A 24037-nucleotide genomic window follows, 5' to 3' on the forward strand; every position below is an offset into this window, starting at 1 on the left:
TTGGCTCATAGTAAGTACCCAACATTGTTAATACTGTGAATGTGGATGAGTGGGAGAGTGAGGGACTGATATTTCCCTACTCAGAATTCCTTTTCCCAAGGGGCCAAGCTGAGGTTTTTCTGGCTTTTGGGCTGGACCCATGGAGAGAATTGTGAGGCAGCCTGACCCCTGGGGAGGGGCTGAGGACCAGGACATGTAACAAAGAGCACCACCCTGTGTCAGACTCCATATGTCATAGAGGCCTCAGCTGCCTGGCCAGTAGCACCTTCAGGCAACTTACAGAAGCTCCCTGTGTCCATGGGGCCATCTCAGCTCATTCGTGCCCCTCGGCCCCGGGGCTTAAGTTCCTCCCACCGCAGGCCAGGTGTAGGTTGGCCTCGGCCCCGGTTTCCCAGGATGTTCAAGTGTAGCCGCAGAAAGTACCGGCAGAAACCCCAAGGCCCAGCTGCCACCACAACAGCGACCAGTCTTGCCACCATGGCCACGGGTACTAACAGAACCCACACTGTCACCACCAGGGTGTGGATCCTTCCATCACAAGGTTAGCTGGGGTCCCTGAGCTGGGGGGGGGGTGCTGGAAGAACGGGGTCAGTGAAGGTTTCCCCACTGTAGTCCTGCACAGGCGCTCTAGGGGACATGCATCCTGTGAAATATCACCCCAAAGGCATAGTGGGCTCTTGGTGGCAGGCATCCCAAAGGCTGAGAGCCTTACTAAAGGGTGTACTGGCTGGGAGCAGAGGGCCTGGGGGAATGGGTAAATCTAAGAGCAGTGGAGCTTCCAGAACTGCTGCCTTCCTCACACTCTTCCTTCCCTCCTCAGTTCTCAGACACCTCTGTCAACCTGGCAGCTTTCTGATCCTTTAGAAATGCCCAGAAACCAGTCCAGAAGCTTGGCTGGCTCCGAACCTGCATCTCCTAGGGGCCATGGGTGGTGAACAGCAGACAAATACAATCATTTCTGCTCCAACTGCCTTACTCCACTCCAAGGTATTTCTAGCTGACTATGCAGGGTAGGAGGGCAGGGTTGGGGCTGAATGCTCCCAGGGACAGGCTTCAGTGACAGCAGCAGGCATCACAGTCAGACAGTAGAAGGACAGAACAAGGTCAGCAACACACACCATCTCTCCATCTTTGGCCTCAGCTTTTGAGCTGCCGTGTGAGGTAGGGGACTGTCCTGCCTTGCACACCCATCTGCATGGGGAAAAGGGTCTCTGTAGACATCTTGTGAGGTATAGGGGGCCAGGTCCTTGGGAGGGAGGTAGAAGCACAGATCAGCAAAGGATAGTGTGAAAGATTTCACTGATTCAGTGCAACCCATGAGTGCCGGAGTGTGAGGTGTATGTGACTGTGTACCTGTGAGGTCAGTGTGTGAGAGACCAGGAATGGGAGTCTAAGCAGACAGGGGGCTGAGTGTGCCTCTGCAATCGAATGTGCCTCCATGGCCAGCTGTGTGTGTCAAGGTGTGTTTTGAGAGTATGAGTGGGCCAGAGAGAGAGGCCTCGGCTCCACAGAGAGGCATGAAGGTCAGGAGAGGGATGGGGGTGGCCTGAAGAGGAGAGGGTTAGCTTCTGAGGGGGGTGTACCACCATCAGTCCCTCAGCCGCTCTCCGAGGTCAGGATTTTTTCCCCAAGACTAACAGCTGAGCTGGGGTGTAGGGGTGAGGCGAGACTGAGTTAGAGTCCAGAAAGGGGGAGGGTGCTAAGCACTCAGGCCTGGGGATTTTCCATTTGGATTTCTGAGTGTGCGCCATGTGTCATCGGGTGTAACTGTGTTTCTGTGGGGTGTGTCTCCATGGAGTTGTGTCTAAGGGCAGGAAACATTGTGAGGGACTTTGTCTCTAAGGTGTCACTTTATGCATGAGTTAGTGTGTGTCCCAATGTCCCAAGATCTGGCTCCAGTTCCAGGGCTCACTTCCTTGAGGGGTGGGGGTGGGAGTGGATGCTGAGACCTGTGGCCTGGCCCCCTGGGGTCCAGGAAGCCTGTGAGGAGAAAATGAATTGTGTCTGCGTTTGTCTACTCCAAGGCTTGACAAAGACTGGGACCCTGAGAAGAAGGGGGAGTAGAGAATTCACGGACACATCGTGCCCAGTGCTGGTGGAGGATGAGCTGCCTCAGGGCAGGGGGAGTGCTTAACCTCAGTCAGAGCTGGAAGCTGGCTGGGCTAGTGCCCAAGGCCCATGGTGGGGCGGGGGTGCACGTATATGAAGACCCATGTCACAGTCCACAAACACACACAGATGTATAAATATAAGTGGACTCACATATAAATACACACATGCATACAAGTACATGCCTGTAACTAGAGATATGCACTGACACAAACGCACATAAACCTCCCCACATGACCCATGTAACAACACACATATGTGCCTACGAATGAACACGCACGGACACAAGCAGGCATGCACCTAGACACAGCACACAAGCAATACAGACAGACACATGCAATCATATTCACACAGACACACACACATGCAGACACACTCACCAGACTTCCCTGCCCCTGCAGCCCTGGGACCCAGAAGCCTCCCTCCCCTATATGAGTGAGTGTGTGTGTGTGTGTGTGTGTGTGTGTGTGTGTGTGTGTAGGCATGCACGCCCACAGTTGTGTCTGTGTGTTATCTGTGTGCGAGTGTGTGTGCATTTGTGTGTGTGTATGTGTGTGAGTGAGGGGGGTGCTAAGCTGTGGGAACCAGATGACATCATCTCTTCTGGCTATTTTTAGCTCCCTCTGCAATGACGGCTCCTCCACTGCCCCTCCCCCTCTAGGTTCCTAACTCTCCTCCCCCTTCAGGCTCCTAGAGGCAGCTGCAGCCAGGGGGCACCACTCCAGTCTAGGTGACCCTCTGGATGACTGAGTACAGTTCACTCTCTCCCACCCCAGCCAGAGCTCCCTGGAGGCTGAGAACACAGGGCTCCCAGGCTACAGGAGGGGGCTTGGGCTGTGTGGCAGCCCGGAGAAGGGGCCTGAGCTAGGTGAGCTGACCTGGCTGGTCTCCAGCTCCTAGGGTGCCTCTCCTTCTGCTTTTCACTGGGAAACTATGTCTCTGTCAGTAGTGCCTGCTATGCGCCAGAGAGGGTGCCAAGTTCTGGAGACAGAGCAGTGAGCAAGACAGTGGGAGTCCTTCCTGGGGGGCATTACAGCTCGGTGGGAGATAGACTTTACAAAGGTCCCCCAGGCACTGCACTCAATGGCGGCAGGGAGGGCTCTGATCGCTGGTAACGAGGGGACTTAGTCTGGAATGATGTTCTCTGTCTGTCTCCCATAGAGGTGACCTGAGGAAACCAGAGGGACATAGCCTCTTTACCTTGCACCTCTCGCCCCAACATCCACACCTCCGGAATTCCACAGAGCAGTGCCTCCTTGTCACACCCCATGCTGTGCTCCCAACCCAGAGCCAACCCACTACTGCTATTGAGGCCCACTGCTATTAGTGTCTCCCTTTTTTTGGAGCCTCCCCACAATTGATCCCTGTGAGGCCATCCAGTGTTTCGCATCCATAGATGAGAAAACTGAGGCCCACAGAGGGGGCAGTGCTGGACCACACCTCCCAGTGCTCAGGGAGCAGCCCGGGGGAGATGGCAGGCAGGTGGAGGAGGAAGTGGCAGTGGCACTGCTGCAGGAGGAAGAGGAGTGAGGTCAGGAGGAGGGCGGTGGCGGTAGGGGGGTGGCCTGAGAGGCTCATGTCTGGAGGATGGCTTCCTCTCTAGCCAGCCTTGGGCAACCACTGGAAAATCGGGTTTGGCAGCTTCAGCCAAGCTGCAGGGCCTGAGGAGGGGTCCAGACAGCACCTGGGAGGTGGCCTGGGGGCGGGCCCATCCTCTAGCAGACAGTCTGGCTGTTGGGGGAGCATTTTATAATACTGGCACCCTTTGGAGTGTGGGGAGAATAGCTCTGGGCTGAAGGCAGGAGCCTGGAGTTACAGTCCTGGTTCTGCCCCAAACCCTAGTGTGATCCTCGGAAAGTCCTGCCCCCTTTCTTGCCCTCAGTGGGCCCTCCCAGGAGGTGCTCTGGAAGATCAAGTTCCCCCGCCCCAACTCCTGCCCTCCATGTTTTCCTGGGAGTCTGACTGGGGCACGGGAACACAAAGTCAGTGGGTAGGGGCCACCCAGACAGCCCCTGGGGCGCCAGGCTGGAGGCCCCTTGTTACCGGTGGGTCAATGGCCGGAAGCCCAGCTCCAGCCCTACAATGCAGTACTGGTCACCCCGCCCTTGCCAGTGTGCCCTCACCCACACCCCCACTTCCTGCCTCTGTTCCTTCCTCACCTTCAGGGGAAGCTGCAGGGCTCCCTAGGGAGGCTCCCATATCTCCTCCACTGGCTCCCTGCCCCATGCTTAGCCCTCCCCCTTTTCTCATTTGGCCAGGCCAGTCTCCCAGTAAACTTTCTTTTCCGGGACCCTCAGGCAGGCCAGGGAGGAAAGGAAGCTGGGTGGGAGGGCTGTAAAGGAGCCTGCTTTTCCTGCTACCCCTACACACTGGAGCCCAAATGAGAGACTTGGGGGAGGTGGATGGACTGAATGCAGGGGCCTAGGACTGGGCTGCCCGGGCATATCCCACCCCTGGCAGCCCCAGGGGAGGTAAGAATGCTATCCTTCACTTATTCAGCCATCTTCTTCCTCTGCCTTCAGCAAATTCAGAGACAAGAGCCGAGACTTGCATCCTCTGGAAAACAAACGCAGAAACCCAGGCCAAGTGAATCCTGGTTGTTGTCACCATGTCAACGATAAATCCATGAAGCACAAAAATCATAAAATTCTAGATGCACACAATCCATGGTCACAGAATCTTAGCATCACAGAATTCTAGCATGGTGCAATTTGGATCGCAGAATCTTAGAAACATGGAATTCTGACATTACTGAGTTCAGATCACAAGGTTAGAGTATCTTTGAGTTGGAAGTCAAATTGGCTTGAGACGTCAATTGGTAAAAGGTGGATGTGTAAACCAGGGGATTCCCCACTGGGGACGGGCACGGAAGTTCTTACATAAACATGAAGGAGGAGGCAGAGCCTAAGACACATGAGCTTAGTTAGGGTGAGGTAGCACACTTGCAATAAACCAGACAGGAGACAGACCTCTTCCATAAGGACATATTCCTGGTTCCTGAAGATGAGGGGAGTGGGATGACAGTGGGGAGAGAAGGGGGAATTACATAAACAAAGAAAATATAACCTAAAAAAAAAATCACTGAGTAGCATAATACACTGGCCCCAATGACTCCAACTCCCCTGTGATTGGGGTTAACATCAGCCCAGGACATTTTCAAAGGCTAGTATGACTCCTTATCATATTGGAATGGCAGCCCATGGCTGGCTTTCTTTTTTTTTAATTGATCAGAAAGGTACCAAGCAAAATTGTCCATATACTACACTTTTCTCGGGGCTTCTGGGAGGAGCAGACTCTCTCCAAAGGGATGCTGAACCTTGAGCAACATGGTATACACCAAAACCTTCCTGTGGGGTAGGATTCAGGGCTTCCAGCAAGGTGGTGGTAGGCGACCTTGTGGAGGGCATCTGTCTGGGGTGGTGCCTACTGGGGGCAGGCATCTCCATGGAAGGAGCCAAGCTTGAGGCAGCACTTTGTATAGGGACCCTTGTCTGATTATGGGGTTGGTTACTCAGTAAACAACAGGGATATTTACTCAGCATTTCTGGGAAACTACTGCAAACTCAGGAACCCAGAAGAGGCAGCCCCTGAGAAAGGCAAATGCCAGGCCCTGCTGGGCATGGGAAATGGGTCAGTGTCAGCTAGAGATCCTCTTGCTTAGTTGCTTATCCTTGGACTCAGCCCTGACCTCTACCCACACTTCCACTTGCCTCCCTCTCCCTACTTGCCTGCTGTCGTACCTACCTGCACCTGCTGTGTGATCTTTGGCAAATTCTGTCCCCTCTCTAGGCCCCAAATTTCCTTTGCTCTCTTGAAATCTATCATTGGGTCCTAAGTGCAGCTTTTAGTATTTTGTAGTTCTGGTTTTGTCCCAATCAGTTCTAACTTAAGATATCTCTATTCTCAGCTTTCAGACAAAGTGTCTGGCAGCTTCAGGGAAGAATGTAGGGATTAGGGAAGAGAAATGATGCTCATACTTGGCATCCTGTACTTGTCAATGCCCACAACAGGTGTTTTTGTAAATCTTATACAATGCCCCCAACCACCCTGTGTATATAAATCATTGCTCCCATTTTATAGATGAAGGAACTGAGGCTCAGGGAGGGTAAGTGATGTGCCTAAGGTCACTCAGCTAGGGAGAAACAGACCTACAATCTCAACCAGGTCTGTCTTAATTCTGATGGCTGCGGTTTCGGATTAGCATTATTCTGTGTGACTTCAATGAGGAAAATGAAAGCCCAAGAATGGGAGTTTCAGGGAGAAGTGGTCCCTCTGGCCAGCTCTGAGAGGTGAGGAGTTCTACCTAGGGAGATTTGCAGTAAGGACTCACAGCCCATGTTGTGAAAAAAAAAGCTCAACTGAGGCGCCTTCCCTTGGGAATTCTGGGTATTTTCAGCTCAGATTGGAGATAGCTGGGCTGGGTTGGGTGTAAGGAGGCTGGACTGGAGAGTGGGGAGGTCCTGGTCTGGTCTTTAGAGTGTTGAGATGCTGCTGCCACTGTTCCTGGAGACAGTGTGTGTATGCTGGGGAGGGGCTGTGAATGAGACCTTCTTCACTTTCTAGAATGAGCTAGCCTCTGCCCCTTGAAGCTGGAGCTGTTGTCAGGCCTCTGGGACCTGGGGGAGGGGACCTTCCAGCTGGGAAAGTATTATGGTATGTTGGCACTTGACTCACTGCCTTGAGGTTCCCAGCAACTTTTGGATCCCTAACACTCAGCAACCTTGCACAACTGCCTCAGTAACCTGACTCAAAGGAGGGGGAAGGATTTCAGATGGACACCTGATCCTGGCCTGTCCAAGGCTGGGTCATCCTAGAAGGCTGGGAAATCAGGAAGTCACCGACTCACAGGGTCAAGACTGGAGGCACCACTTGGAAGGTCATCTCATCCAGATCCTTTACTATAAGGGTGAGGAAAGAGTTTGAGGTCCAGAGAGAAAACAAAACTTGCTAAAAATCTCACAGCAGTCACTGCTGTAACCAGCAAGTGCCAGGCACTCCACTTGACATGAGGTACACAGAGTTGAACTAGTCCTGGTCCTTGTTCTGGACAGCTTGCAGCCCAATGGGAAAAACAGGGTTGGTAGATGCACCAAGATAGGTGTCAGGGCTAATAAGAGAGATTCAGACTTTGTACACTCAGAGCTTAGAGAGGCAGGGGCACAGACCTCTACAGGCTTCATGCAAAATGTATAGGTGGAGTTAAAGCTGAACTTAAAGAAAGGAAAACATTTTAGCTGATGCAAAAAGGTAAGTCTTCCCTCACAGAGAAACAGCATGAGCAGCGGCCCAGAGGGGACAATGATTGGCTTTGTGGGATGAATGAGTAAGGCCGGCCCATGTGGCTGGAGTAGAAATCTGATGGGCAATAGTATAAACCAGGGTCAGGACTTGAGGTCAGGATTGTCTGTGCTCTGGGAACACTTAACAGTCACAGAAGTACAGGCCACAGGGACACGAGGGCCCAGAGGTGGCTGGTAGGGGGATCTGAGGAGACCGTGGCTGGGAGATTCTTAGCAGTAGGAGTGGGGGCTGCCGCACTCCCACCACCCCAGGGCCCAGGCTGTTTCCTTTAACTCTAGACACACATATGCATTTAAAGCCTCTGTCCCCACCTCTCTCGACAGGACCCAGTCCCAGCCTGAGGTCGGGCCCAGCCAGGGAGAAGATTACACCCAGCTAGCTGCCTTCCCGCCCGGGTCTCCCAGCCAGTGCACACACCTCCTCCCTTCAGCAGCTTCCTTCGCACTCTCCTACTGCCCCCAACCCCGAACTGGGCGGGGACGGGAGAGGAACTTCCTCAACTTTGGGGTCTCGGCAGCTGCGAGCCCTCTCGGTGCTGTGATTCAAATAGGCTCCAGATTTATTCCCGGACATCCTTCCCGTAAAGCGGGACGCACCCGGCGCCAGCGCTTGGCTGGATGTGCCTCCCCCAGCCTTGGCCGGAGGGCGCCGGGGCCTAAAACCCTTGGGGGTGGGGGTAGGGGTGGGGTGTGTGCCTTCCCCGCTATGGGGAGGGTGGAAGCCACCGAGAGCCCAACTAGGAGTGTGGTGGGTAGGGAGTACCTTGACCAGGTGGAACTCTGGTCTCGAGGTTTTTTGGTGGGGAGATTTGAAGGCTGGGGTAGGGAGCATGCTAAGCGCTGGAGACAGTGGGGTGGAAGACGAGGGGGAATACCCGGGCCTATGCGGGACAGCCCCAAGCCTGAGCGCGGCTTGGTCTCTGGACAGACCGGATTTGGACACTAAGAGCGAATTCAACCAATTACTCTGCTCGCTTGGCAGGGAAACCAAGCTGGAATTACACTTCGGAGGTCTGAGAGCCTCACTCACATCTAGTACTGGGGAGAGGACCGGGGATGGAGCCGAGCGGGAGAGGACATGAGGGAGTGGGGATGCTGTGTGCACTCCCAAGGTCTCCGGCTTCAGGAAATGCAACTGCAGGAATGGTGTGCAGCTATAGGAAATGTTGTCCAAATCAGCATATATATGTAGGCATAGGGAGATGGCATTTATTGAGTGCCTACTGTATGCCAGATCAAGGGTATTCAATAAACTGACAAAAAGAAGAGCGTGTCTTTGCTTTTTTCTTGTTACTTTTATAAACAGAAAAGGACAATAAGGCTCTTCTTATTGAAAAAAAAGTAAATAAACCTGGTTTTCAGTGCTGCTAGGCTACTCACTGTTTGGCCTTGGAAAATTTGCTTTAACTTCTACAAGCCTCAGTTTTATCTGTAAAACAAGAATAATAGGAGAACCTAGACCCAGGGATTGTTGTGAGGATTAAATGAGTTAAAAGAGCAAAGGTGCTGGAGCCGTGTTCAGCAAGTGGCAGCACTTAGCCTAGTCTGGGCGAGGGGGTGGGGGTGGGGAGCAGAAAGTCTTCTCGAAGAGTGGGAATCTGAGCTGAGTCTTAGACTGTGAGTGGCAGCTAGTCAGTGGAAGAGGGAAAAGAGAAGGCTGTTAATGACAGAGAGGACAGCATGAGTAAAAGCAGGCAGGTGAGAAACAAGACAGTGAATCCGGGGGAAACTACAAGGCAGGAGGCAGGGAGTGGAAAGAGATGAGGTTGGATGGGTAAGCTGGGGCCAGACTGGGGCAAGGTGGGGGTTCAAAGTTATTGAGGCTGGTTTCCTTTCTGAGAGCTGTTGAGGGGTTTTCAGCAGAGGCAGGAGGATACAGACCCTCTGGAAGGCAGTGTGGAGGCAAGGAGCTGTGAGGAGGATGACAATGGCATGAACTACACAGCACAGCAGCTGTGGGATGGAAAGAAATGGATGGATTTGGGAGGGGTAAGAGCGACAGAACTTGGTGATAGATTGAATGGGAGGCATATCTTGATCTCCAACTGGGGTCTCTGGGGTGGTGTTATTCTCTGAGATGGGGATCAGGAAAAGTAACACATTTGAGGGGAACTTGAGTACGGTTTTGGACATGCCTGTGACCACACCCCTACACAGACCCTCAATAATTGGGGTCCTCTCGTCCCACCTGGCAATTACTTTGTCCATAAGATGGGAGGGGTATCATTAGCCACTGCTGGCTGTCTGTTCCCTGGCTGCGGCTGGCTGGAGGTCTGGGTGGGGAGGCTGGGGTGAGGGGGCTGCCACCACTGGGCTGGGCCTGGTGAGTGCTTCTTTGTGGTTCTGGGCTGCTAGGCAGTTTCTTTGGGCACAATCGTGTTATAGGAGCCTGAGGATTGGGTTGTCAGATTGTTCCCAAAGAGAATCACGGGATGGGGGCAGTGCTCTGTGCTGTGGAGATTACAGTGTCCATTTTACAGCTCAGGAAAATGAGGCTCAGGAATTGAGTAGCAGAACCTGGAAATGAATGAAGATCGCTGTGATGTCTTCTCATAATACCAACTACCACAACAACAGTGGTGACATTTGCTCTAAGAAGTGCAGGGAAAGCAGCAGAATCATGGCTTCTTGGGGGAGAAATGCAGTCTGGAGAGGTCATGGGGATTGGGGAAGGAGGCAGGGAAACCTTCCTGGAGGTGGTGCCATTTGTGTTGTCATAGCGGCATAATTTTGCTTTCTGTCTTCTCAGCCAGCAATCATTGCCAATCAGCCATTGCCTATAGTGAGGGAGACCTTTTCATCTGTGGGCCTCTAGGCAGAATGTGTCCACAGAGCCCAGAAAGTGGCAGCCTGGAATTCCTGCAGGCATTTCAGGCCTGAAATGGAGGCACTTCTGCCTCAGTCTCTGGCATCCATCAGCCTGAGCATCCCTTCTGTCCTGGCACTTCACTGGCAGCTGGAATCCCAGTGCCTATTCATTTTCATATCAGGGTTCAGCACAAGTTTATGTTCTGTTCCCTCATTTTGTTTTACTTAAAAAAAAAGTCATGTGATGAAGTGATGGATTCTTTCTCAGGGAGGAATGACAATTACAAGAAAAATTGATCTTTCTGTGGATCATTGGGGAAAAGTTATAAGGCATGAAAAACATTACTAACCTTCATCTGTCACTCATCAAGTGTTTTTACCCAGGTGTCCAAATTACTGACATGGGTGAAGGGGTGGCCACATTCTTAGGAGCTGAAAAGGGGTGACTTTCAAAAAAAAGTTTAAGTAGTATTTGCTCATTGTGGAAAATACAAGCAAGCAAAAAGGAAAAATAAAGCATCCATTAAGAGAAACACTGCTAACATTTTAATGGGCATATGTGGTTTTCTTCTACATGATTAATATACTGCATAGACAATTTTGTGTCTTGCTTTCTTATCCAACAAAATTATAAGGACTAGCCCATATATCATTTTAAAGTGTGTAAAAAAATTTTTAATGACTGAATAATCTTCTAGTATATGAGTTGCCTTATTTTATTTTACCACCCCCTCATCCTTAGATATATAGATTCCTTTCTCCCTTCTTTCTTTTTCTTTCTCTTTCTCTCTTTCTTTCTTTCTATGTTATAAAAATGATGCGATGAAAATCTTTGCATATACATCTTGATTCATATTTTGGGTTAGTTTCTTATAATTTTTTCTGGAAGTGGAATTACTGGATCAGAGGATCCAAATATTTTTAAGGATCTTGATATGTATTGCCAAAATACTTTCCAGAAATGTAGTGCCAATTACACTCCATCACTCTGATATAAATGTACCTGTCTTACAGCATAGCACTGAGTATTAATATAATTTGATAGGCAAAAACTGGAATCTCTCTTTCTGTTATTGTTGCTGAGAAGCTTCTTGGAGGCCATGACCTTGGAGACATGGGTCAAAGATTTGGTCCAATCTGACTGGTAAACTGCTCTACTGATCAGACTGTCTCCTTTACTACATTGGTGGTGTTTGGCCATTGTTGTGGATATCTATTGTTTTTAATTGCCTGGAATTCTCTCCTACTTTTGGTTATAGTCTCCCTATTTTCCTTTGGGAAAATTCCCCCCATTTTCCTTTGGGAAAATTCCCCCCTCTGCTTTGGTCCCTGTGGTTCAAGTGGGCGTGCCCCACCCCCAAATTCCAGGGATGGGCATTGAGACCCTGGCCTGGACAACTGTCACAGTGATTGGTTTAGTGATGGGCATTTCACCCAAGTGGGGCAATGACAGCCTTTTGCTGGAACAACAGGGACATGGCCCTCTCTCCTTTTAGGGGGTCGGGAGTAGAAAGAGTGAAACTAAAGAATGTAGGCCTGGAGCTGGCTGGTAGCTGTCTTTGCCACTCAAGGGCAGAGCCCGCCTAAGACAGAAGTCAACTCTGAATAAGTGGTGCCAAGAAACAGAGAAAATGTACCTGGAGACTTTGAGCCTGGCTTTTCATTTACACAAGGCAACAAATCTTCCCCCCACCCCCTTTAAAGCCAGTTAGAACTAGATTTCTGTTATATGCGACTGAAAATGTCCTATGGTTTTGCATGATATTCAGAAAAGGCAAAAGTGCCTGAACTGTTACAGAATTATAGATTCTGAAGGTTGAAGGATCTTCACTATGTTTTCCATTCATGTTTCCATACATGCAAACCTCCAAGCATATTAGTTAGATATTAGCCAAGCCTCTGCTTGCATAATTCCAGGAATGGGGTACTCACTACTTTCAGAGGTAATCTGTCCCATCATTGGTGAGTCAACATCGAAGGAAAGTTTTTCTCCTCATGGACTGGAAGAACCAAATTACACCCCATGACTGAAACTAAGGCAAAGGATGGGAAGAATCTAATCTGATGACCCAAGTATTTTGGCCAAATCCTTGGCTTTAGAAAGAGAGAAGTTAAAGAGAGCTGAATTTGGGGGCAGAGCTTAAATGGTTTGAATAAGATAATGGATGTTTGTTTTTGCTTTCGAGAATTTGGGGCCAGGAAGAGAGGGCTGGAGAGAAAGAAGAGAAAGGAAAGTCAAATAATACGTGGTAGTAGCAGAATAGCTTTTAAGAACACTAATGTCTAATGCTAAATTTGAGAGGTTTTCTGTGGTTATACTGTTACCTGAGAACAGATTCCTGCCTCATGCAGGAAAGAATTCAAGTGTGAGGCATAGTAAGGTGAAAGTAAGTTTATTCAGGGAGGTACACACTCCATAGACTGAGTGTGGTCTGTCTCATTCAGAAGGGAGAGTGGCTTAGGAGATACACATTCCATAGGCAGAATGTGGGCCATCTCAAAAGGCAAGAGGGAGAGGCCACAAGGTGTGGGATTGTTAGTTTTTATGAGCCTGGTAATTTCATATGCTAACGAGTGGGAGAATTATTCTATGTTGGAGAGGGGGCAGGGACTTCCAGGAATTGGGCCCTTCCTACCCTTTTGACCTTTTACAGTCAGCCTGGGAACTGTCATGGCACCTATGGGTGGGCCACGAGGCTCAAGTTCTACTGGAAGTTGAATCTTCCGCCATCTTAATGCTAACTAGTTTGTCCTGTCCTCAATGGCTGTGCCATTCCTTCAGTGGTTGTGCCCTGCCCCCTTCCCTCCTGTCTCAATACTAAGTTCCCTTGGTCCCATGAATTTTCAGTAAAGTCTGGTAACAAAGCCTCTGGTAAGCGATTATTTTTTATGTGTGTATGGTGGTTATGGAAAGGGTTGAGGACCAGGTGCAGGACAGGGATAATACACATGAGATGTAAGGCATTCTGATAAGCTAAATTCAGATAGTGGAAGCAGGGATTCAGAGACAGAGGTCATTAGGACAACATAATTTCCCTGGGGATTTTCAATAATCTTTGGGAATGGAGGTTTTGACCAATATTACCTGGTTCTTAAGAGGCAGAGAGAACTCCAGCTAACAACTGGATTGTACACATATTAACATGAGCTCAGCCTCCCTAATGCTTCCCCCATGATCAAAAGTATTTGCCTTTAAGGGCTATGAAGAGCAAGTGTATTTCCTTTGATCCATAAGACTATTAACTTTGTCATCTGGCTATGGAGTCAGAACTGGGTTTGAATCTGGGCTTTGCCCCTGACCAGCTGTGTGACTGTGGAATATATCATTTAGTGGGAAGAGACTGAAAATAAATAAATAAATACAATATGAGTATGACAGAGATAAGTGCTACGGAGATAAAGCAAGTGAGAGGGAGATGAAATGCCACAGGGTTGGTTGGTTGCCATTTTATTTAAGGTGGACAGAGAAGGCCTAATTGACAATATGATATTTGATCAGAGACCTACTAGAAGGGAGGAAGCAAGCCCTGCCTATACTTTGGGGAAGAGTTTCAGGCAGAAGGTAGAGGCAGTGTAAAGGCTCTGAGGTGAGAGTATGTAAGACGTGTTTAAAGACCAACAAGGAGGCCAATGGCTGAAACAATGAATTTACCCTCTGAGCCTCAGTTTCTCCTTGAACAGACGCAGATGATAATAGTACCTGTATCACAGAATGTATACGATGAGTAAATGTGATAACGCTTAGCACAAGGCCCAGGCCTTGTAAGCTATTGTTATTAAAATGACAGCTAAGTCTTCCACCCTGTTGACCGTTCTTTTTTAAAATTTTTTTAAATTAAAAAAATTGGGGGGTAGTTATTATGTTTATTTATTATTTTTTTTTTTAATGGAGGCACTGGAGATTGAACCCAGGGACCTTGTGCATGTGAAGCATGCATTCTACCACTGAGCTATACCCTCCCCACCTTGACCACTCTTTTTTGATAATGATTTGTGATTCTCTCTCCATCCCAGTTCTCTTCCTCTGATTCATGCTCTTGTTAAACTATAACCTATCTGCTGCAGTTTGCACATCAGACACTAATGATTACCAGCATTTACTATATGCCGCATACCAGGTTATAGGACTTTCTTAAGATGCTTTCTGTCCTATGGGACAGAGTAAATCTGTATATTAACAGCCACCATAAAAAGCAGAGCAGGCTCAAGAGAATAACCATCGAAGTGCTCTGGGAGTTTAAAGGTGGGAGTAGACCTCCCGGTGGAGGTGGCATTTGGGCTGACTTTTGAGGAAAGGATGGCGATGAGGTGGAGAGGCCATTCCAGGAAGAAAAAAAAGGTGTGAGCATGGGCACAGAGGCTGGCATGCCAAAGTTACAGGTAGGGAAGGGGAAATTGCTTGGTATGGTACAAGCATAATGTGTTGGGAGTGGGGACCAGATTTTGTAGGGACTTGATTATCAAGTTGGGGATTTTGGACTTACTCTATAAATGACAGTGAGCCATCAAATACTTTTAGGCAGGAAATGATATCATCCACAATTGTGTTTTTGAATGATCTGTCTGGTTGCAGAGGAGGGTCAATAGGGACATGGGGGATGATGGGGGTACCGAGAGAGAACACTGTAACAGCTGCCCTGATAAGGCCTTAGGAATGAAGATGGAGAGAAAGGATGACCAAGATGCAGGGAGAAACAAGATGCTCTAACTGCTCTCTAAGGATCATTAGGGAGCATTTGGGAATTGCCCAAATATGGCTACAAGGAAACTGTGCTCTCAACTCTTCTGAAATTGGGCTTTGGGAGATTGAGGTCAGCTATTTTCAGTCCCACTCCACGGAAATACCTTTCAGAAAGGGGAGATGGACAGGGTAACATGTGTCTGCCCTGGGCACCTTCCTGTTTTGGCATTTGATAACTGCACGAAACTTCAACAGCTTGGAGCACTCTAGCTATCACTCTGTCCTTCAGGGATCAACTTTCTGAACAGGGATTTCTCCTGGCTCCCAGAGTGGCTTGCACTGAGAGATAGAGAATTATGGAGAACTGAGTTTTGGCCCTGAGGATGTCAGGTTTAAAGCTCTGTAAACCTGGAACAAATAATGCTGTGATTCCCACATAATCTTTTCAAAAGGCTGTTTTGACTTTCTAAGTGGTCTATCTAGCTGATGAAAGAAATCAAAGATCATTCAAAAGTTGATAATTTAGGGGAACCCAGAGATCTGCCATGCTGCCAATTCCTTTAAAAGAAGACAGCCAATCCAGAGACTAGGTTTCAGGATTTATGATACTAGTTGGCTGAATCCACAGCATTAGGAGGCAGGTGGCGGGGGAGGGGTTTTGGCCATAAACATGAGTGACCAGGAGCTTTCCCATTGACAGACAGCAAGGAATCCTGTGGGCTGACTTTGAGGTGGCGGGAAATGGAGGGAGAGGGCCCAGCAGATGATTATCATAAAAGCCCAGCTGAGCATTTTTCAGCTTCAAGCATTTTTACCCACATTGGCTAATTAACTGACAGTTTGTCCAAGTGGAGATGAGGGATGGTAGGAGACAGGGAGCTCATGCCTGATCACGCTTCCAGGGTCTGGAGGGGACTGATAACAAGACTGCAGTACTAGGGCCAGAGCGTTTGAGTGTTTGGACAGGGACTAATGGACAGGAGTTAATTGACAGGCTCTCGGGCCCATGTGCATGATGGTCAGCTGGTTTGTCTGAGACAGTGTGATAAATGCTCCATTCAGTCCAGGGGCAGTCACGGTCAGAGAAACCCAGTCAGACCCCATTACTGATCTGATGACAAGTGCACGGGGTATTAGCTGCTTCACCACAGATGTCTTCTCTGGAGAACTGTCTCTGTGTCTCGGAGACTGAATCAGATTCTTCATGGTCAGAGATGTTACATATGACTTTTTTTAACAGGAAATTTTCACATCAGAACCCAGCTAGTGATTAATTCCTATTATTTACTATTTATTTTCTATAGGGAAAAACAGAAAGGACACACACATTTACAGAAATGGGTATGTTTTAACATAGCTCATAGTAATTCAGTGTACACATCTATAAGTTCACAGTTAAAAAATCACCTTAAAAATTTACATAAGTAAAATGTACTATTTGTGGTGTACATTTCTATGGGTTTAAACTTAATTGTAAATATATATAAGCACATATATATTTTAGGTTTTCTGGACATACAGTCTCTGTCTTAACTCTGCCTTTGGGATGCCAGAACATCCACAGATAATGCATAAATGAATAAGCATGACTTTATTTATGGACAGTGAAATTTGAATTTATATAATTTTCATGAAATGTTCTTTTTCCTTAATTCCATTTACAGCAATATGGATGGACCTAGAGATTATCATACTAAATGAAGTAAGTCAGACAAAGACAAATATCATATAATATCACTCATATGTGGAATCTTAAAAAAATGACACAAATAAACTTCTTTACAAAACAGAAACAGACCCACAGACATAGAAAACAAACTTAAGGTTACCAAAGGGGAAAGGGAGGGAAAGGAGAGATAAATTAGGAGTTTGGGATTAGCAGATACAAACTACTATATATAGAATAGAAAAACAACAAAGTCCTACTGTATAACACAGGGAACTATGTCAATATGAAAAAGGATATATAGATATATCTATGTATAACTGAATCACTATGCTGTACACTAGAAACTAACACAAATAAACTATACTTCAATTAAAAAAATGTTTTCTTTTGATTTTTTTCTGCAATCATGAAAAAAATCTAAAAAACATTCTTAGCTTGTGGGCAATACACAGATAGGTGATGGGCTGAATTTTGCCCTTAGGCTGTCGTTTTCTGACCTCTGGTTTGTACCAGGGTTTCTCAACCTAGAACTATTGACATTTGGAGGCAGATAATTCTTTGCTGGGGGGTGCTGTCCTGTTGCACTGTAAAATGTTTAGCAGCATCCCTGGCCTCTTCTCACTAGATGCTGTTAGCATCCCCTTTCCCTTTGTGCTGTGACAACCAAAAATGTCTGCCATTGCCTAATATCCTATAGGGAACAGAATCACACCCAGTTAAGAACCACTGGCTTAGACGAATGCATACAGTCATTTCACCGCCACAATCAAGATATAGAATAGTTTCATTATCCAAAAAAAATTCCTCATACTACAGACTTCTAGTCCGCACCTCCCTCCATCCCAATCCCTGGCAGTCACTGTTTTCTATTCCTGTAATTTTGTATCTTCCAGAATAATATGTAAATGAAATCATAAAGCATGTAGCCTTTTGAGTTCAGGTTCTTTTGCTTAGCATAATGCATCAGAGATTCATTCATGTTGCATGTTGTTGAGTGTATCAGTAATTCATTCCTTTTTATTGCTGGGTAGTATTCAATTATATGGATATACCACAGTTTACCCATTCACCAGCAAAAGATATTTGTGTTGTTTCCAGTTTTTTTTGTGATTACAGATGTAATTGAATGTTTGTGTGCAGGTTTTTGTCTGAACATAAATCTTCATTTTTTATTAGGTAAATACATAGGAGTGGAATTTAGGGATCGTATGGTGATTGTATGTTTAATTTTAAAATACATTGCCAAAAAGCATTCCATAGTGACTGATTATACAATTTTAAATTCCCACCAGCCATGTATGAGAGTTTCATTTGTTCCACATTCTCACCATCATGTGGTATTGCCAGGTTTTTTCAGGCATTGTAATAGGTATGTAGTAGTGTTTCATTGTGGTTTTAATTTGAATTTCCTTAATGATTAATGGTGTTGAGCATATTTTTATGTGCTATCTGTACATCATCTTTGGTGAAGTGTCTATATTTTCTTCCCATTTTTTATGAGGTGATTTGTTTTATTACTACTAAGTCCTTTATAAATTCTGGATGCAAGTCCTTCACTGGAGATGTAGTACTACAACTGCCAGTGACTGCTATACATGAGGACTTCGTGGTACAGATGAAAGCCCTAATGATGACCTTATAGGTTTAGGGAAATAAGTATGAGGGGAGACATTTCTGAGCCCCTAAAGGCAGAACACTGGAGGAAGCTGGGGGTGAGAGGGTTCCTGGCCAAGAAGAAATCCCAGCTATAGCTTTCCTAAGGTTGAAGAGCACCAGGGAAAGAGGGAATGGAGATGGGCCTGGAGTTTGAGCTGATTTTGACCCTCATAAGAGGAGCCCCAGCCAGGCAAAGAGCCCATCTTTGTCTTGTGGAGGGAGAATTCCAGAAAGAGAAGCAACCAAGAAAAGCACCAAGTACTATGCACTGCTTGATGGTGAACTCACAAGGAGCAAGCACCCAGGCCACTCTCCATGACAAAAATAGAATGGATCAGATGTGGTTTTGTTCTAGTACTGATTGTAAGGCTTGAGTTTCCTACAGGGCTTGTGGAGGTGATAGAAGAGGTGAAAAATCTGTGGTTATATGTTGGACCCTGGCAGTGTTCAGGAGAGGTAGGTACATCATAGGGGACAAGTCCAGACTCCTTAAAGTGTTTATTGGAAGCATGCAGGGGTGTTCTACCCTTAACCAGGTATGGAAGCCACAGGAAAATCAAGGCAAGGAAGAACCAAAAATTCCCATCCTTCCTGTTTCCATTCTGGGTCCCCTAAGTTAAAGCTTCAATTTGGAGGACTTCCAAAATTCAAAACATGGAAATAGAATATGTCTTGTGAAGGACCAAACTAGGAATAGTTTTCTCTCTCTACAAATGGGGTGTGACTTTGGGTAAGTAGCACAAGCTTGAAGTTGAAAACCCAGACCCTTTATAAAATAGTGCAGGAAGTCTATATTGTCTGAGAGTGATGATTTTTTTAGATCACCTTAAACACCTACTGATTAACTATCATCACTGGGTTCCATATCCCATAGATTCCCTTTTGCAATAGGGAAGGAAAAAAACAATCAGGTAAAATCTGAGTTTGTGTGGATTTCCTGGCTCTGAATGGGCAATCCAAAATAGTACAGCACACTGTGTTCCTTATACAGGATGGCTTAGCCACTTCCTATGGAGTGAATTGTTTCCAGAATTGGACGTCAGAGCAGGTATTATAAAATCCCTAAAAGCCCTATAAAATCCAGAGGATATAAACAATGTGGATTTTATCTGTCTTGTGTAGGTCTACCAATATGAAGGAACTGGGGTTTCAGGAACCCTTGTTACTACTGTTCAGGGGTTACTGGAGAAATGATTGGTCATTTGAGTTTATCTGAAGGTGTTTAGTTATTCATTTATATACAACATTTAAATATTCACTATGTATATATATTCACTATGCATTTATTCGTATTCTCTAAAACCTTGGAAAAGCATGAACAAGGGCTTTCAAGAACAGTGAACATATTTTTGTCTGTGCAGATTTTCTTTGGGAAACTGCCTTCCCCAGTTCTCAATCTATGTATCTTGGGTGCAGCTGACACTATACTCTGCTTCCAGGGGTGCCACATGACCTAGGCCCATCCAATTAGAGTGTTCTATCTAACTGGATTCAGTGATTGGTTCAGGGGTGAGTATGTGATCTGACCTAGGCCAATGAGAATAAACCCTCAGAATTTTTCTCTAATACGTGGAGAAACATCTAGCACTTTGCTAGATGGAGTTGCTAAGCAGGTGGAATGCAGGCCTGGGGCTGCTGGAATGCTCTCCTTGTTACCACTTGGTGAAACATCAGAGGGAAGAACTGAGAATGAATCTGGTTCCTGCTAGCTAAGCATTTCTACTTAGGTATGTTTATTTGGCTTAAGCTAGTTTTCTGTCACTTACAACTGAAAAAGTCATGCTAATACAATAGCGATACTAGACCACTTGGGAGGCTTTACAACTTGAGTAATTTTTTTGATCTTAGTTAAAGAGGATGAGAAGTAATGTCACATAGGAGGTAAGCACAGGCCATGAGAAGATCTCCATTATTAACAACTAGTCCCACCCACCAACTGTGAAAATCTAGAAACATTCATAATATTTATGTTTATGAAAAACTCTTCCAAGATTGTAAAAGTTTCTTGTGTTCTAACCTGGCATTATTAGGATAGACTCAGAGCACCAATTCATAAGTTAGCTTAAAATCCGTAAGGAGTCAAGTCCCTTACTCCCTTGACCCTTTTTGGGAGTTTAAGGCCTTGGTAACTTTGCTGGGCTACTTAGTTCAGGATTGTCCTAGCAACTGCTGACCCACACTGATGTCAGTTTTGAGGGCATCAAAGTAGGTACTATGTTAGAAAAATGAAGAGAGTTTCTGTTACCTCAAGTCTGTCTGATAGTGAGATGCAACACTAGTACAAAAACAGAGTTCCTGGATCAAAAGTGGGAAATAACAGGTATGTTCTGAGAGAGAGTGTAGGTGTGTCTGGTGCTAGACTACATCTCACTTGCTCATGTGTTTCCCAGTGCTAGGCTGGTGGCTTCTGCTGACTGCCTGTTATCAATCTGTGAATGTGCTGATGGTTTCTCTTCACTAACTGTACTTAAAGGCCACAGAGAATCAGGCTCTGAGGTAGGTCTAGCAGGAAGCCTTGGATACCATGCTTACAGTCGCATTTGACTGTGTGGTCCAGGGCAGATCATTACTATCCTAAGTGTGAGTGTAGAGTTGGAGAGAAGAGTGATGGGCAGGACTGGAGCCAAATGTGTAGAGGGGTGTCTCCAAAGAAAATACCCAAAGCTTCCCAAGGGAGAAGACCAGAGCATCCTCCAAGAGAGATATGGCTTCAAGACTTGATTAATGAGGTTGTACAGAACATTTGACATTTTTGGCTCCCTAGCATCTGAACACCCTTCCTGTGTTGGAGGACTCCCAAATCAGATGGGAGGCAGGGCCCATAAATCCTGATATGATGTTGAGTATGGTGCCAGAAGATGCAAGAATGAAATAAAATGGTATTTGAGGATTTAGGGCTGCCCATGAACCTCAAAGCAGCTAACTGGAGATACAATACATAGGCTGAGAGTGGGAGATGAAAGTCACAGTGATTTACCACTGATGGGGAAGCCCATGAGAAAAGTTGCCTCCTTTCTTCTGGTCCACTTGGTAGGTATTAGGGTTCAAGAGGAAGCCTTCTCCAAGGCACTATTAGAGGCCCTCTGGGAAACAGAGAAAATTGGACAGTGGATCAGAGGATAAAGACAGCAGCCTTAGTTAGGATTCTTGGGTTGCAAGTAACAGAACCCAGTTGGGGCCTACTTAAATAAGCAAGGAATTCATATAAACAGTCTCTATTAGACCTGAGAAAGAGGGGCTCAAAACAGGGCCTAGAGGGCCCTGAGCCCACCTTTCCTCATAGAATGAGAAATCAGTGGAACCAAGGGAACTTACCCATTTAGAGTCTTCTCTTCCTTCTTTTAGACCATGTTCTTGGAATTCCTCACCCAAGTGACCTCAAACATGTTTCCAGGACCTGCACTGGGCTTTTACCCTGGATCTGTTAGTCTAAGAACAGACAGCATTGTCAATGTCAGTACCTTTACACACAAAGGGTGGTCAAAGACAGCTATTTGTAGAGGGGTGGATGGAAGAGGCTTGGACATGTGCACAAGGCTTCACAGTGCACGATGAAGCCAGAGGTGAGAAGAGATGGGAGTTAGAACTCTAAGGATCCATGAATTCTAAGTTTTAACCTAGTCTTCCAGCTTTGCATGAAAGTATACTTGGCAAGATAGAAGGATTGAATATATCATATTTAATGGTTTTTTCATTTGATTTATAACTTTTAAGTATTTTGACACATGGTATGTGGGCTTCCATTTATATTCTTGTCCTGGGCCTTACAAATGTTAGAGGTGGGGCTGACCTTAGAGCAGGGACAAAGCTGGGCACTAGGAGGCTATCAACTCAAGAAATTGACTACAGCTTGAGTCCTTTCCATTCTCTGCCCATACTGCTTTCAGGGCATTTTCTTCATACTTCTTTGGTCTTCTGAACACTGGCTTCCTTTGCAACTTGGCTCTCATGGTGGATGGGGGCCACAGCCAGCTCCAGAGATTCCATGCTATAAGTCCAAACACCTGGAGAGACCAGTTCTTGTTTTGGTTACTCTTTGCAAATATTTGTGAAAGAAATTTAGCTCAGCCTGTGTCCCATCAACTATGGCCGGGGCAAGGTCATGTACAAATTGAGAAGAGGAATGTCATGGTGAACTGGACAGAGGTATTAAAAGGTGTTCACTACAGTGGGGCAATTGACCAACCAGCTGGGTCATTGGTCCTTAACCCATAAACAGTACTCTTGTGGCTGGATAATCCACCCAGTGAGGTCCAGGGAATGAGTGAATCACCTGGAAATGTAGAGGAGAAAAATGCTATCAATAAAGAGAAAATTTTCAGCCAGAAATGTTGTAATCTCTCTCATTTTGAAGTAAGCTGTGTTTTAGGGTGAGAATGTGCTGGTTACTTAACCTTTTGTACCTCCTAAACAACTCTCAGATCTACACAGGGCTCTCCATCTTTTGCCCATATTGTTCAGCAATGTTTTGTCTTCAAGTGTCTTTAGAGTTTGTCCCTTCAATTCACTCTGCAATTTCTAATGATTCTCAATACAAATCTGCCCCCGTTGCTCTGAGCATAAAGTATGCATTCTTTATCTTGGCTTACAAGGCTCTTCATGCTTACCTTGCAGCTTTATCCTTCACCATCCTTTATCTCCTTCAATCTTAGACCACTTGGCACTGTTTTCAGTGCCCCCAAGAGACACATGCTCTCCTCTGGGCCTTTGCACATGCTATTCTCTCTGTGGGCTTATATTCCCATCTGGTCCTGTCACCTAACTAGAAAAGGAAGCAGCTTAGTTACGATGATATTGAGGTGTTTTGAGGCTATCTAGTATGCATTTAGATAGACAGAAGGGATACTTTAAGAGGCTGATGAGGGTGCTACCCAGAGGTCAGAATGGGTGATCAGCTTTCAATTAGAGGAAAGATATGCTTCCTCAGAGAGGAAGGCACGGAAGCAAGGATGGTACAAGTTTATAGGCTCTGGAGGGGATATAAGGAAGGGGGCGTTATGCCTGTTGGTCTCTGTGAAGTAAAAGGCAAAGTTACATTTACTGATCTGAGGGTGGAAGGTAGTCATTTGAGATAAGTGGTGAAGGTTTGGAATGTCAGAGGAAGCACATTTAGGATAAGTAACAGGAATCTCAATTATGACCAGGGACCAGGCCAGAGTGAAATTAGTAAACTTGGTTTTTCTTAACCTAAGCCCAGCTGCCTGAGTGTAAGAGCAAAAGGCACTTGTTTTGGTCTGGGATTTGGCTTTGGTAGGGTGAATTTTTTGGAAGAAGAAGACAGAGACAAAGTTCAAGGGAATAGGGAGAAAATTGTTAAAAAGACATACTTTGGGATAAGCCTGTGGTTCCTAGTACTGGTGCTAGTCTATGACAAAGTTTCAACAGTTCCAGCATCATATTTAAAGTGACTTACAGTCATTCCTTGGCAAGGATGGTCCTTTACTTTGAAGTTATATTCTGTCTATATCTTGATATTAAAATGTCTTTAAAATAAATTACGAGAAATGTGTTAGAACTGCCATAATGAATTACCACAAATGGGGTGAGTTAAAACAACAGAAATTTGTTCTCTCACAATTTTGGAGTTTAGAAATCCAAAGTCAAGTTGTTGGCAGGACTGATTCTTTCCAAAGACTCTGAGGGAGATTCTGCTCTATGCCCTTCTTGTAGCTTTTGGTGGCTGTAGGCAACTCTTGATGTTCTTTGGCTTGTACATGCAACACTCAAATTTCTGCCTCTGTCTTCACACTGCTGTCTCCTCTGTGTGTCTCAAATCTCCCTCTGCCTTTTTCCATAAAGACACCTATCTTTGGA

General features: G+C 46.3%; 1 protein-coding gene across 1 annotated transcript; it reads left to right on the top strand.

The window, feature by feature from the left end:
* The first annotated feature begins 297 nt into the window (after positions 1 to 297).
* On the top strand, positions 298 to 864 carry P3R3URF (PIK3R3 upstream open reading frame). The gene is made up of 2 exons (XM_045513538.2): positions 298 to 541; positions 821 to 864. The coding sequence occupies exons 1-2, from the start codon at positions 298 to 300 to the stop codon at positions 862 to 864; spliced, it is 288 nt and encodes a 95-aa protein (XP_045369494.2).
* The last annotated feature ends 23173 nt before the right edge of the window (positions 865 to 24037 follow it).

This window comes from Camelus bactrianus, chromosome 13 (assembly GCF_048773025.1).
Source record: "Camelus bactrianus isolate YW-2024 breed Bactrian camel chromosome 13, ASM4877302v1, whole genome shotgun sequence".
Lineage (NCBI taxonomy): Eukaryota > Metazoa > Chordata > Mammalia > Artiodactyla > Camelidae > Camelus > Camelus bactrianus.

Bases quoted from the DNA above. Each gene is read 5' to 3' on its own strand.
- P3R3URF (XM_045513538.2), top strand. From the start codon at position 298: ATGGGGCCATCTCAGCTCATTCGTGCCCCTCGGCCCCGGGGCTTAAGT. The intron at 542-820 runs GTTAGCTGGGGT...TTCCCTCCTCAG, and splicing joins GTGGATCCTTCCATCACAAG to TTCTCAGACACCTCTGTCAA.